The sequence below is a fragment of the Barbus barbus genome (assembly GCF_936440315.1).
Source record: "Barbus barbus genome assembly, chromosome: 39".
Lineage (NCBI taxonomy): Eukaryota > Metazoa > Chordata > Actinopteri > Cypriniformes > Cyprinidae > Barbus > Barbus barbus.
The window spans coordinates 17404587-17416832 of record NC_136717.1 but is presented as its reverse complement, the minus strand read 5'-3'; the positions used below and the strand labels follow the sequence as shown (position 1 = coordinate 17416832).

The 12246-nt window shown below is 36.3% G+C and overlaps 1 protein-coding gene across 3 annotated transcripts; it reads right to left on the bottom strand.

Moving 5' to 3' along the window:
- Nucleotides 1-2460: 2460 nt before the first annotated feature.
- LOC306858378 (pseudouridylate synthase PUS7L-like) lies at nt 2461-6791 on the bottom strand. 3 transcript variants are annotated; one of them, XM_079398890.1, is made up of 9 exons: nt 6747-6791; nt 5733-6501; nt 5492-5651; nt 4286-4481; nt 4098-4196; nt 3938-4019; nt 3469-3761; nt 3119-3172; nt 2461-3023 (listed from the first exon to the last, which is right to left on the bottom strand). In XM_079398890.1, the coding sequence occupies exons 2-9, from the start codon at nt 6490-6492 to the stop codon at nt 2706-2708; spliced, it is 1962 nt and encodes a 653-aa protein (XP_079255016.1). In that variant the 5' UTR covers nt 6493-6501; nt 6747-6791; the 3' UTR covers nt 2461-2705. The 3 variants fall into 3 exon arrangements, with proteins under 3 accessions (XP_079255016.1, XP_079255018.1, XP_079255017.1); XM_079398892.1 differs by having other exon boundaries at nt 5733-6493; nt 6747-6781; XM_079398891.1 differs by having other exon boundaries at nt 6741-6775.
- Between the last annotated feature and the right edge of the window lie 5455 nt (nt 6792-12246).

Below are 12246 nucleotides of genomic sequence, written 5' to 3'. Positions count from 1 at the left end.
AGTCCATCCTTGTTTCTCATCTGTTTATCGCCCCAGGTTTGTTGGCCAGTTAGTCCGTGTTTCTTATGGCTGTATAGCCAGTCTGTTTCACCGCCCCAGAGTGCTCACTGGGAGCCTCAGGTATCCACCTTTGCCACCACTCCCTTTTGTTTGGTGTACCGCCCCAGGTACTTCGCTGTTGCCACAGCTTTGTTTCTTTGGTGTGTTCCCCACACACCGAGGTGGGATTTGAACCCAAGCCTCTACTCCAGTCTTGTCCGCAACCAACGTGTGTTTAACCACTAGTGCCATCGTGGCTTTCACTCTGAGAGTTGTCATTTGGGGCGTTTTGTTGGATTTAATGACAGTAATTTAACATAAGCAATAATGGGATTTGAACTCAGGTCTCCAAGATTAAAGCACAACGCTTTATCAACTGAGCCACCAAGCCGGTGTAGTTGAACGATGTTTTGGGTGGAACGATTTATTGACTGCTTTGTATTACATGACGAAAAACTAAGCATTTGTGGGTTTCGAATCCACATCTCAGTCGCAGCTTTTACTCTAATAACATGTGTTTAACCACTGTACCACTGTGGTTTTCACAGTGGGTTTGTCCATTTAGAGAGTTTCATTTAGTTTAATGACAACAATTTAAAATAAGCAATTGTAGGACTTGAATTCAGGTCTCCCAGATGAAAATGTAACAATTTATCACCTGAGCCACTGAGTTTGTGGACTTTGGGTGGAGTTTATTGAGTGTTTTGTAATATATGAAGAAAATTTTATTATAGTGGGTTTTGAACTCATGTCTCAGTTTTGTTTTAATTGGCATGTGTTTAACCACTGCATCACTGCAGCTTTTGCCAAAGTCAAGTCCATTTAGAGAGCTTCATTTAGTTTAATGACAACAATTTAAAATAAAGAATTGTAAGATTTGAACTCAGGTCTCTTACATAAAAACACAATGCTCTCCCACCTGAGCCACTGAGTCTGACTTATTCTGTTGGTGTTCGGATGGGTTTTGTTAAGAGCCCTGTTTTATATGGGGAAATTATTAGGAATTATGGGATTTAAACCAAGATTTTATACACAACAGGCAAGCAATGAGCCAATTTGTGATGTTGGCTTTAGTTATATTTAAGGATTATTTACAGTTTCAGCCCAGTTACAAATAAAAAAATAGAGCGGTATTTGAATTCAGGGCTCCATGATTAAAACACAAAGCTCTCTTTTGTTGAGAGCTGTTTTATATAATGATAAAGATTAGCTATTAGGATTGCTATGAATTGCTAATTAGGATTTAAAACAAGATTTTACATAGGCAAGCAGTTAGCCAATTTGGGATGTTGGCTTTAGTTTTTAAGGGTTATATGCTGTTTTACCTGAGTTAAAGCATTCAATTAATTGCGAAAGCAAGAGTGGGATTTGAACTCAGGATTCTAAGATTAAAACCCAAGGTACTATCACTTGAGCCACCGAGGCTGACAAAGGTGCATGTGATTTCATCAAGTACAACATGTTCCTGAAAACCCTTAAAAACTGAAACAACATTACAATCAACCAATCAGAATTGAGATATAACTTTTCAGAAAATATCTGTTTTAGACTTACGAACTGGGTTAGGTGCTTGTACACCCTTGTTAATCAGCTATCATTTCCCACTGATTTTAAGTCGTAGGGTTAGGTTTAGGGGTAGGGATTGGGTTAAGTCTATATTTTTGGACAGTAATGTTGATCCAGGATGAACAAAAGAAATTGATCCAGGAACATGTCTTACTTGGCAAAATCACGGAGACCTCTGACAAATTAGCTGGATTTAAATTTATTCTATAATATAATGTAATGCATGAGCTTTAACATATAAGCAAAAGCAGGATTTGAACTCGGTCTTCACAATCCTAACGCATCACTTTGTCTCCTGAGCCTGGACAGTTGTTGTAGTATTAGAGATGAAAATAAAATAAAATACATTTATCGGAATTGAACAAGGACTTTCACATATGAAAGTCAAACAGTTATCGTCTGAGTTGCAGTTATTTGCCTGTGGGGTTTTTGTTGTTGTTTCATGGTGTTTTGCTAGATATGGTGACAAAAATTCAAATTAAGTGATAGTGGGATTTAATCTCACAACTCTGATAAAAATGCAGTGCTTAATAGCCTGAGCTACAGATAATGGGGAGTTCATTTGTGGTAACATTAATGGCTTAATGTTAGAAAGAATTCACATTTTTGTCTTCTTTTTTCATGTACAGAAAACTAGTGCAGAGATCTACAGTATCACTTCTAGATGAGCATGTCAGTCACTATCCACAGGCTTCATCAATACTCATCTCATTCTGTGCTATAGCCTCACATCAGGACCACAGAGAGACACCCAGAACTTTGTGTTTACCATGAGATTTTAAAGGTGAAATACTGAAATCATGTTTAAATGCATTGAGCCTAAATATTCACATACTGAAACACGTAACCAAACAATCAGACTTGTCAAGAAGATTTTTTATTAAATCTTTGCAACAACTTTAAGACCCATCCAGAGTTCCTCATCAGTGACACTGGCACAGAAAATTCTCTTCTTTTCCCATAAGTGAAGGCACAAATGCTTTATAACAGAAACTTCTTACATCGCTTACATAAAATGGCACAAAACAGCCCCTCATATTTGACGTTAAGAAAGATCCACATTATTTAGTCTGTAAGCATTTTTGATCACTGTCATTAAACTATGAGAGATTACACTTCATAATCTCGCTGAGACATACAGTAGCATAGCAGGATGCATCCAGGTCAAAGGTTACTGATAGACTGGGCACACAAGTCTGGTCTGACTGACCCTGCGGCTTCTCTGAGGTCTGCAGGCTGTACGTGATGTTCTGTGGCTTTGCGAGCAGCAGGCGATAACATCCCGGGATGTTGAGTTTAAGGGATGTCACTCTGAAACGGGATGACCCCAAGCCATCCTGAGCCAATCGGTCTTGATACCACTGGCCCAGCAAGTTTTCTGGGTACTTGACACTATTTCCTGGCATCGGAAGAATTACCTTGAAGAAATTCAGAAGAAACATTATAAGGGATTGATGGGTCAAGTTAGCAGAGTAGACACAGTCAGAAAAAAGGAGACATTTGAACATAGTACCTGGTCTAATGAAAAAACTTCATCCTTTTCCTCCACAGAGGTCACAACATGGACCTACAACACAGAAATAAAGCAATTACTACAAATGTCTGTAAATATATACACACAGTATATATTTGTGTAATATATATATATATATATATATATATATATATATATATATATACACACATATACACACGTGTGTGTGTGTAACATTTTACATATTTTTATTGCCATCAATTAGCAATTATTATATATAATATTTATTATATAATAAATATAATTATTGCAATCAATTATATATACATAGCTACAGCCCATCACTTTTTTTTCTTTCTCCACAGCTTTAACTAAACCAAGTTCCTAACCTGTGGAGTGTTCAGTTCCTCTGTGGTGTCTTTGAGTCCCTTTTCAGATCCAGCCCAAACCAGATCTCCCTGGACAGGCTTAAAGCCCAGTGTCTGGAGCCGGTATTTGGCCGCTTCGTTCCACACTCTGCTACAGTAAGAGTGGAGGTAGAAGACCCTCATACTGTGGGGTAAACTGAGCCAGCCACGTATGCAACCTTCCTCTCTGCTGCCGTACCGGTGAAGTGCACGGAGCATAAGGCGCTCTCTGGCTTTGTAAGCTGGCATGAGCGCAAAGCTCTCCTTGGCATTCCCTGAAGAGAGATATACACGGAGACTGTTAGTTGTTCTTGGAAGCACAGGAACTGTATGCAAAGAAAGAAAGTCAAATGGGTTTGGAACGACATGAAGGATCAGCAAACGATGACCTTATTTACATTTTTTGGTGAACTATAACAAACTTCACTATCAGAGAAATCCCAGCACACACCAGTTAGAAGAAAATGACGTTTTGCCTTGTTCTGGAGATCATCACCATCCTCTGGAGTGAAGAACAGCTTAACAGAAGCCTCCTGCTCAAAATACACAGCGTTTTAAGACGGTGCACCACATATAGACATTAAATGGAAATGAATGGCTTAAACTGGTACCATTTTCTCCTTTAAGAGCGCAAGCCCTACTTGGTCTGCTTGGACACATGATCCACTTCCAAAACGTTGGGGTCCGTAATAATTTACAAAGCCTCTGTTCTATAAAAACAAAAACAGATATATATTTTTTTTGTAGCAGTGTGTGTCTATGCCATTTATTAATTACATACTGGTGAACATATATTTACCTTCACATTTCCCACTGACTCTGTTACAAGATGTTGCAGCTCTGTAAGTTGACTTTTCCCATGAGGCTTCAGGTCTCTGATGACAAGATCAAAGTGATTTCCCTGGAGTCTGCCGAGCTTAAGGGGCTCAGAAACAGGACAGACATGAGAGATCAGCATTCCCCTCCTCTCAAACGCTGAGACTTTGTCCAGCAACCTGCCAATAGAATTGTTATATGCATCTACAAATTGAGTCAAGCAAACCATTCCATGTAAATTATAAAAAAAAAAAAAAAAAAAGGTTTGATATTATAAAGACAAATTACATAATTTTGTACTAAACAGCAAATACAAAAAATAGCAAACAGCAAAAAAGCGGCTAAAATAGAATATGAAAAATATATTACTTTTATTAATAATCTTTCATATTAATGTTAAAATATTTATTTAGCTAGTAGATAAAGGTAAGAAATAGAATAAAATATTTGCAATTTAAAAAAATCATAGTTCATTAATTGCGCTAATTACAGGACCCAAATTCCTAAATGCGAAAGATAACGGATGACTCCAAAGTTAAAAGGTAGCTTTGATTATTTTTAATTTTTCGCGTCCCACTTTCATATGCAATGCATTTAATCTTTAATCTTTTTGCTGATTTTTTTCTTGTAATTAAAGATGCAGTATACAGTTCGTTTGCTTGAATCACAAGTGGGCGGAATCACACAGACCAAAACAAAAACAGACATTCCGATATGGAAAGCACATTTTCAAAGTATGATAACTGGCTGTAGCATTGGTTTTTGAAGAAACTAGTATGTGAACTTAGCATGTTTCCTGAATATTTGCAAATGTATTATGGTCTTTTTATGTTTCAGTGCCGTCAAAAAATTACATATAGCACTTTTGGGGAATAAAATATTTGCAATTAATTTCTTGATTTATGGTCAGTTCTAAAAATCAGAATGAAATGGTTAATGTTATCAAATTTGCTGAATGTGAATATTAAAATCACAATGTTTCACGTGTTTCATTGTCTGAAGTTAACACATTAACTTTGACAGCCCTAAAAGTTTGTTTTCGCAGGCACCCTAGCACCCCCTTGTGCCCCCCCCCCCCCCCCCCCCCATTTCCACTTACTACTAATTTAATTGAGAAAGGAGAAGAAAATAAACATTGGGAAAGGACAGAACATCAGATAATGGACTAATTGACTAATTGTCAGTTTACCGCTCTGGAGAGATCTTTTTCACCACCATGGCCTGGTAGCTGATGGCTCGCTTGTCTTTAATTCCTGCATAGGTAAAATCAGACGGAAGCACTCCAAGTACTGCAGCCATATAGCTGATGGCCTCCAAAGTCTCCAAGTTCTCTTTCCTCAGTGTGAAAGCTGAGGGGGGAAAAAAGACTTGCATTTTAGGCAGGTGTCCATCAGCTTTACATGATAATAAGAAATGTCTTCTCTGCTCACATGTGTATAATGTCACCTCTTCTTCCTCCTCATGACATTCTGCTAGTGTTCTCTTCTTGGGTTGTTTGCTTCTCTCTCTTAGTCTCACTGTAATGGAAGTCTTCTGCTGGTCGGTGAAGCTCTTGGTTTCCACAAGCTTCCCAAACCGCCTGCTAACAAAATGGTGAACTGAAGTTCGGTGTTCCTTGCTATCATCGGGGAGGAAGGTAAACACAGAACCAGGTACTTTGGCATCAATGAACCGGAAGAACTCCTCAGCTTCTCCTTCAGAGGCTAAACTAGCAAGCTCCTTGAAGTCTGGGTCCTCTCTGACCCGGATCTCTGATTGGTTGGTCACAGTCTGGAGGAAGGGGAAGTTGTATCGTACTGCTCTGTGGACAACTGCTCTCTGGTGTTTATCAGGATAAGTACCCACTGACAGTTCCACCTTTTCTTGCTCACCAGCTCTTACTCTCATTTTGTTAGTGAAATGCTCCAACTCTTTATTCACACTTGGACCCAGGATTACATTCAGATCAAAGCAATCCTGATTTAAAATGTCAGTGTCATCTGCTTTAGATTGTGTTAATTTATCATCCCTTTTAATAGCTTGACTTGGTGGAGAAGGTCTTTTTGTATGTCCTTCTTGAACATTGGGACTGTTAACAAGTTGTCCATTGATGTCTATCTCAATAACCACAAAGTCTTGGGGTGAGTTTTTTATGGTCCCATGGAAACCTTCATGGTCTGATATGAAGCAAGAGAGAGTGTCCCTCTCCATTCTGAAGCCCTAAACGAAAATGCACTTAGCGATTAAGTCAATCAATCATTTTATTATTGTTTTAGTGATTTATTAATTTGTATAGACATGTACTGTAAACTTACAATGAAATGTATAGAATTTATCGTGTTAACATTAACACTATTACATAAAAACAACTGAATCACCATTACAAAGCACGTTCGCTTAACACTGTTGCGTAATAATGCAAAGCAAGCAAAATATTAATATTTGAAAATAGTGCTTACACTCACCCGCGTGTTTGTTGTCAATTCACTTCTTCCGCAGCACGTGGTTCCGCTCTTAAAGGCACAGAAGCGCAAAAACCGTGCAATAGCGTATTCTTGTTTAGCGAGGATTCAGTACTTTTTCAACCTAAAATGCAAATTTTATACAAAATGTGTAAGGCATGTAGTCATATTAAGTCGTAATGACAACAAAACATTAAATGGTAAGGGGGCTGTGTGTGTGTGTGTGTGTGTGTGTGTGTGTGTGTACATGTACATATTTTATTGGTTATTCTTCACACAATAGCAATGCATTATTCATAATTGATTGATTCTCCCCAATTCCTCTGTTTCACCTTTTAAATAATCCCTTCTAAAATAGCCTACCGCTTGAAAGTCTTTAGTTTTGTGGACATTCACACAGTCAAGTGGCTACACAGCATTTGAACACTGGATTTACAAAAACATTTCTGGTTGACATTTCAAGTGTTTCAACATTACATCAACTATTGATGAACACATTCATTTTTATTCGAATTGTCACTCAGTAGGCTATTTAACCATTTATGACTATGTGTTCAAACAAATTCACGTTATTTCTTATTTCACGTAATGTTTGATGTACTTCATGTTGTTAATTAAGAAATGCACTCTTTGTATTATGGTTGAAGATTATCCTATTTAATCAAAGTTATAAACAAGTTAGGTCAGAAATAATCTAAAAGCAATCAAAAATAGTATGATTATTTGACCCTATGTGAGATTAATGGATTACTTTACTAACTACAAGTTTTGTCATGTAATTTGCAATCAGTAATGGACTACAATTTGAAAGTAATCTACCCAGTTCTGTGTGTGTCAGTGTATAGAATTTTTATTATATATAATATATATGTATTTTATTCTTTGTTAAAAGTTTTTAATTGTGAGAAAAACAGAAACTGTAGAAAGAATTTTCAAATCTTTTTATTTTTCTCTCTCCTCTATTCCTCTATCTTATACAATGCATAGAAAAAGACATTTAAGACTCAATGATTCCTTTCCAGACTTCAATACCCTTACATAGGAGACATGTTAATAGTGGTTCGCCTGTTGTGAATCAGTAGATGGATCGTCCCAGAGGTTATGGAACTTACAGTCCCTTCCCTTATAAGTGCTTTCAAAAGCATCCCAAGCGAGATGCTGAGTGAACTTAACTCCAAGCACTTATACATTAGTGTGGTTGCAAATGGCATGAAATGCAGGCTGGCCATTAGATGACATGTAAAACATCTGTTCAGGCAGACAGGAACTAAACCCCTAAACCCTTGAAAACATGGACACTCACTTCAAGATGTTAGACAATGATATCATGTGGACAAACAGTTGTACAGGCTTAGAAAAATAATATCTCTGCGGGTTTAATTTTCACTAGAAGAATGTGAAAAATATCTAAGATGCAGAGAGGCATCACTTTTTCAGATTTGTGTTATGACGGATTCTATTATCTATTATCATATCCCTATAATTAAACAATACTACATTTAAAAAAAAAAAAAAGACGACCAATTTTTAAGAATTAAAACATTAAAAAAAGGTATTGGAACATTTTCAGTAGTGATCGACCGATATTGATTTTTTTATAACCGATACCGATACCAATTATTTGCATGTCTATGTGCCCGATAACCGATATGCAGAACCGATATTTATTTACTGTTATAAAGTAAATAAATGACTGCGTGAAGTAAGTCCATACTTCACTTTGGTTTTTCCTCCTTTCAGTCATCTTAACAAAAAATGTTTTGAGAATTAGCAGTCTTTCACGCAGGGCTCTAGACTCATTCTTCCCACTGATCTCACTTTTGTGCACGAGCACATAATTTGGTTGCAATTTGTTTTTTGTTTTTGCTACAACATTTGATTAATCAATGCATGCTGATGAACTTTTATCATAGTTTATAGTTATATGGTAACGAAAGTTTTCAACATTCAACTCGTTCTTTTTCATCTGTATTATTTGTGATTTAAATTTTGTGAACAGGAATTCCTTTTTTCGTGCGCTTTTTACTTTCAAATTTGTGATCTTGGTGTCACATTTTACAAGAAAAGATCATTGTTTTGCTTATCTATACACCTTTAACTTTTTAAGACTAAAACAAAAGATGGATTCATTGTTATTTTTAATTAAAAAGCGCAACAACAATAAAACAGTACGTTGACAATGACAAACTCTTACATAACATTTATCAACAAAAACGAATAAGACGAGGCATGGCATAGTAGTGTTGTCACGATACTGGAATTTCTAACTTCGATACGATACCTTGAAAAATATCGATACTCGATACCATTTTCGATACCACGGTGAAAAAAACTGCCACAATATTAAGGGGGTAATTTTTTTAATTTAAAGATAAATGTAACAAGTCGAGAACATGCGGTATATTTTACATGAACAAAAAATGTCTTGAGGTACTGCATTTGTTGATTTATTTATTAATCTTTTATTAATCTTAGTTAAATGTTAATTGAAACTAACGTTTGCTAATACATGTACTAATTAAAATCCAAAGTTCTATTTGTTGATATTCTCATTTGCTTCATAACCAACATTTTTCCAGATATAGGGCCCTATGAAATCAGTTTTATTTTTCCACAAATTTCAGTTTTATTTTTTTCTACATTCAATTTTTTCCATTTTAATTTTTCTGGATTCCGTTTTTTTCCGTTTGAATTTTTTCTGGACTCTTTTTTTTTTTTAAATGGTCAAATTAAATGATATTAATCTAAAAGCATGTCTAATTCATTAAAATCATGACAATTATACAATTTAACATTTAATTTATTAAAAGTGTAACAAAAAATGACACGTTTAGGGCCGTATGAAATGTTTTGTTTTTTTCTCACCTTATGTTTTATTGTTACCAAATTCTGTGTTTTAGCATGTCTATTATTTGAATGCATACAAACTATTTTTATTTATTCTTACAGTAGCCTTATGAAATGTGTTTTCCCCCTCAGAAATTCTGTGTTGTGTATTTAAATTTTACTGGATATCAGATGAAGGCATAAAACAATTTTAATTAATTTATATTTGAATTAATGAAAATTAAACATTTACATTTTTGGCAAATGAAGGGGATTTACTATTAAAATTAAAATATTTTGTGATTATTTCTTTTAAAAAAATGAACAGTAGTAGTAAGTAGTAGTATTATGTACATTCTACTAAATAATAGTAATATAGCCTATTTCTGGCACACGGTCTTTAATAGGTTAAACCGAACTTTTATTTTGACGGGTTGCCGTGAATACTTTTAAAGTTCTGTGTGTGTATGATATGACGCTAGTTTTACTCAAATTAAATGGTAAAATGCTCGTAAAGTGCCTTTCAGATCAGTTCTGGAGATATTGTTGATGTGTTTATGTCCTCATTGAGACGGCAGACGCTGAAATCACCGCGAGCGCCACATTAGTAAACACAACCGCAGGTGCAGCACATTCACACAGAGACGCGCAAAACATGCAGGATTCATATTTAAATCGACTTTTGCAGCTTAATATTTACAGATACTAGTCCATATCGCGATTTGATTTAAGTGTAATGACCTACTTTTGATTAATTCATCCAAACTTTGACAAATTCCGTGACATTCCGCGTTAAACTGTAAATTCCGTGTTTATGACTGGATTCCGTGCGCGTTCTCTGCATCGCGGAGATCATAGATCCCTACAGATAGCGCTCCTGTCCTGCTGTGTTCTTTAACATCCAGAGCAGTCATCTTTCTATTCACTTCACTTTTGCTATTTAACTAGAGCGAAGGAGACGAGTGCGGTCACGTGTGGTGCTGGTCCACGCGCCTTTGGAGAGAAATGAAAGTGACAGCTCGGCTAGTATCGGTGTATCGATACTTCGGGAAATTAATATTGGTACCGTTCAGATATTTCAGTATCGATATTTATCGAAATATCAATATTTTTGACAACACTATGGCATAGGACACACCACATGCTGTACTATATACCTAGTATATTACAGAATGTTTAGCAAACTCTGAGGAAGCAAATAAATATTAATATATATATATTTTTTTTTAATTAAGGAAAGCCTCCATAGCATAACCTGAGGTAAACAGCAAAGATAACAAGCTTCTCAAAACGAAAACAAAAAGAAAAGTAAAACTAAACTGGCTGTAGCTGACAGGACTTGCATGTTTTTTTCTACAAGAATACCACCACGTTCACCTTCTCTGGTTTAAGAAGCGGTCTTTTACTTTAGTTTGAAAACAAATCCATCCGTTGCGCTCCATCCGCGACGCGCACCTTCACGCTCGTGCTGACGCGGCGAGTATAAACCTATGGAAAGCCAAAGTGGTCTTAAACGCCTGCTCGGGCGTCTGATTGCACACTGACACGTCAAAAGCGTGCGATTTGACAGCAAACGCGCGTCCTGGACGCGCGTTTTGCCATGAAAACGCGCGTTCTTAGCGCGCGCTTTGGGATTACGGCGAACGCGCGTCGGAAACGCGCGGTTTTGTGTATCAAAACGCGCGTCCTAGACGTGTGATTTCCTATAAAACGCGCGTTCTTGACGCGCGCTTTGGAGTCACCATAAACGCGCGTTTTTGACGTGCGTTTATCATAACAGGAAATGGGCGTCAAATACGCGCGTTTGGAGTCGGACAAAACGCACGTTTTGAACGTGTTACAGGTAAACCAAACAGGCAGCGCAAACGTCTTTTGAAGTATCCACACAGGCGAAAACAACGTGCGCTCTCCATAGTGTTCTCAAAATGGCACACGTCAAAAGCGTGTGCTGACTTCATTGCCCGATTCTGTCATGTTGTGTCCGCTATATATGGGGTATTACTGTATGGCATTGCTGACATATTATTTTCCACTCTGTCCTAATGACAGGATGTTATGTTGTTTAAACGACATATTTTTACTTTATATTTAAATTTTTTAATAACGACATGTCATAAAAAAAAGATATGTTTTTTCCATTATTCATATTCAGGGCTTTTTAGACATACCAAATATTTTGGAAGTTTCACCATGACTACTCCATCTCGTAGGTCTTTAAAGATTAATAAAATTAATTTACTAAATTAATTAAATTACAGAGTATAAAGAATGTAAAGAGTGCTAAATAAGGAAAATACCATGAGTGATAAGAGGCATCCTTTAGCGCACATTTGAATTGCTTCCATCAGATTTTTTGAATATTGTGTCCCCAGGTGTTCAAAAAATAGGTTAAAACAGTTATTTGTCCCCCAAGCTAAGTTCTTAAATTATTCTTCTCCAATGGCAGTCGATAGTCTGTAAGCCTGGATATTTTAATTAGATAAATTATTGTTTATATTTATTTATATGCCTATGCGAATCGTCAAATGTCTGTGCAAGTGTATGCTGCAAACACAATATAATCTTTCAAAAAATATTCATTAAAAAAAAGTCTAATGTTCTAAACAATGTAATGATATGAAGAAATACTAAATTCACAAAGCTTTTTTGTGTGGGGGGGTCTCAGGACGATATGATG